This window comes from Nematolebias whitei, chromosome 20 (genome assembly GCF_014905685.2).
Source record: "Nematolebias whitei isolate Nwh7 chromosome 20, NemWhi1, whole genome shotgun sequence".
In the NCBI taxonomy this organism is placed as follows: Eukaryota; Metazoa; Chordata; class Actinopteri; order Cyprinodontiformes; family Rivulidae; genus Nematolebias; species Nematolebias whitei.
This window is the reverse complement of record NC_056517.1, coordinates 4915108-4916450: the sequence shown is the minus strand read 5'-3', so window position 1 is coordinate 4916450 and position 1343 is coordinate 4915108. Positions and strand designations below refer to the sequence as shown.

Sequence of the window (1343 nt, the reverse complement as noted above, 5' to 3'; positions counted from 1 at the left end):
AGTGGGTGGATGGATGGATGGTGGATGGATGGATGGATGGATGGATGGATGGATGGATAACTGTGTGTAATTAGAAGCTGATTCTAATAAAAAGCCTTGTGTGACATTTTAAGTTCATTGTACTTTCTTGTCATTCACATCACATGTGGTACATGAGGTGGAACTAAACTGTGTACTCGGGGTCCCAGTTAAACCCAAAAATAGTAAAAATATAAAGTATAAAAAGAAACAGTATATGAGGATCTGCACAGATGTCAAACCAAAGAGCCGTGGGCCAAATCTGGTCACTCAACATGTTAATTTAAATGTAAAATATTGTATCTCTTCTCATTTTTCTTTAAAAAAATCGATAAATGTATCATTTAGTATAGACGTCTCTTACCAGCTGGATAATTCTGAAGCCAGAAAAAAGGTTGGATCATTCCATCATTATTGATTCTGATGTGGAAAGAGCAACAGCAGCACGAACATGAGTCTGTGTGAGCAGATGAGTACGAATGAATATGAATATTTCCATTTAAGCACAAAATATAGATTTAATTTAAAAATCAATGCTTCCTATTTTATTGAAAAGTTTACAAAATATAACTGTAGTTTTAAATATTTGTAAAGAAAAATGTTCCAAGTTTAAATGTATTTCTGGTTGTCTCCCACGTTAGTCCTCTTTAAAGTTTATAAGCGCTGCCTTCGTCTCCTTCAGTGTGTTTTCTTTGACAAAATATGATTAATTACGAATGTTGATGTGAGATTTCCACATTCATTATCAGACATGTGCAAGAACCCTGACCAGTCAGGATAACTTTAAACTCACTGAAGACAGCAGGCGTCTATCGAACCCGTCCACACAGTCGATAACTCTTCATCGTAAACATATCGGAGGCTTGTTTGGACCGACTCCAGCTGCTGCTGTCAGCCTGTTTAGATGGAACATCCTTCAGAGCATTCACACCCTGACGCTGTCTGTAAACACACTTTACATTCTTGTGTGTGCAGGAAGCTTCACTGTATGAGGAACTACATCCATCTGAACCTGTTTGTGTCCTTCATGCTGCGAGCCGGGGCAGTCCTCACCAAAGACACGCTGCTGTTCTCTGAGGCTGAAACCACAGACTGCAGCACACAGCCCTCACTGGTGACCACACAAACCACAGACTGCAGCACACAACCCTCACTGGTGACCACACAAACCACAGACTGCAGCACACAACCCTCACTGGTGACCACACAAACCACAGACTGCAGCACACAACCCTCACTGGTGACCACACAAACCACAGACTGCAGCACACAACACTCACTGGTGACCACACAAACACAAAACCCCCAATCAGACTCCAAGCAGA

The 1343-nt window shown here is 41.3% G+C and overlaps 1 protein-coding gene across 1 annotated transcript in view; it reads left to right on the top strand.

The window, feature by feature from the left end:
• The window catches only part of LOC119426807 (vasoactive intestinal polypeptide receptor 2-like), a 41677-nt gene that overhangs the window by 28364 nt on the left and 11970 nt on the right, over nt 1–1343 (top strand). Inside the window, exon 8 of the mRNA XM_037694388.1 lies at nt 994–1132. Within this exon, the coding sequence (XP_037550316.1) occupies nt 994–1132 (139 nt within the window). The remainder of the gene's footprint in view (nt 1–993; nt 1133–1343) is intronic.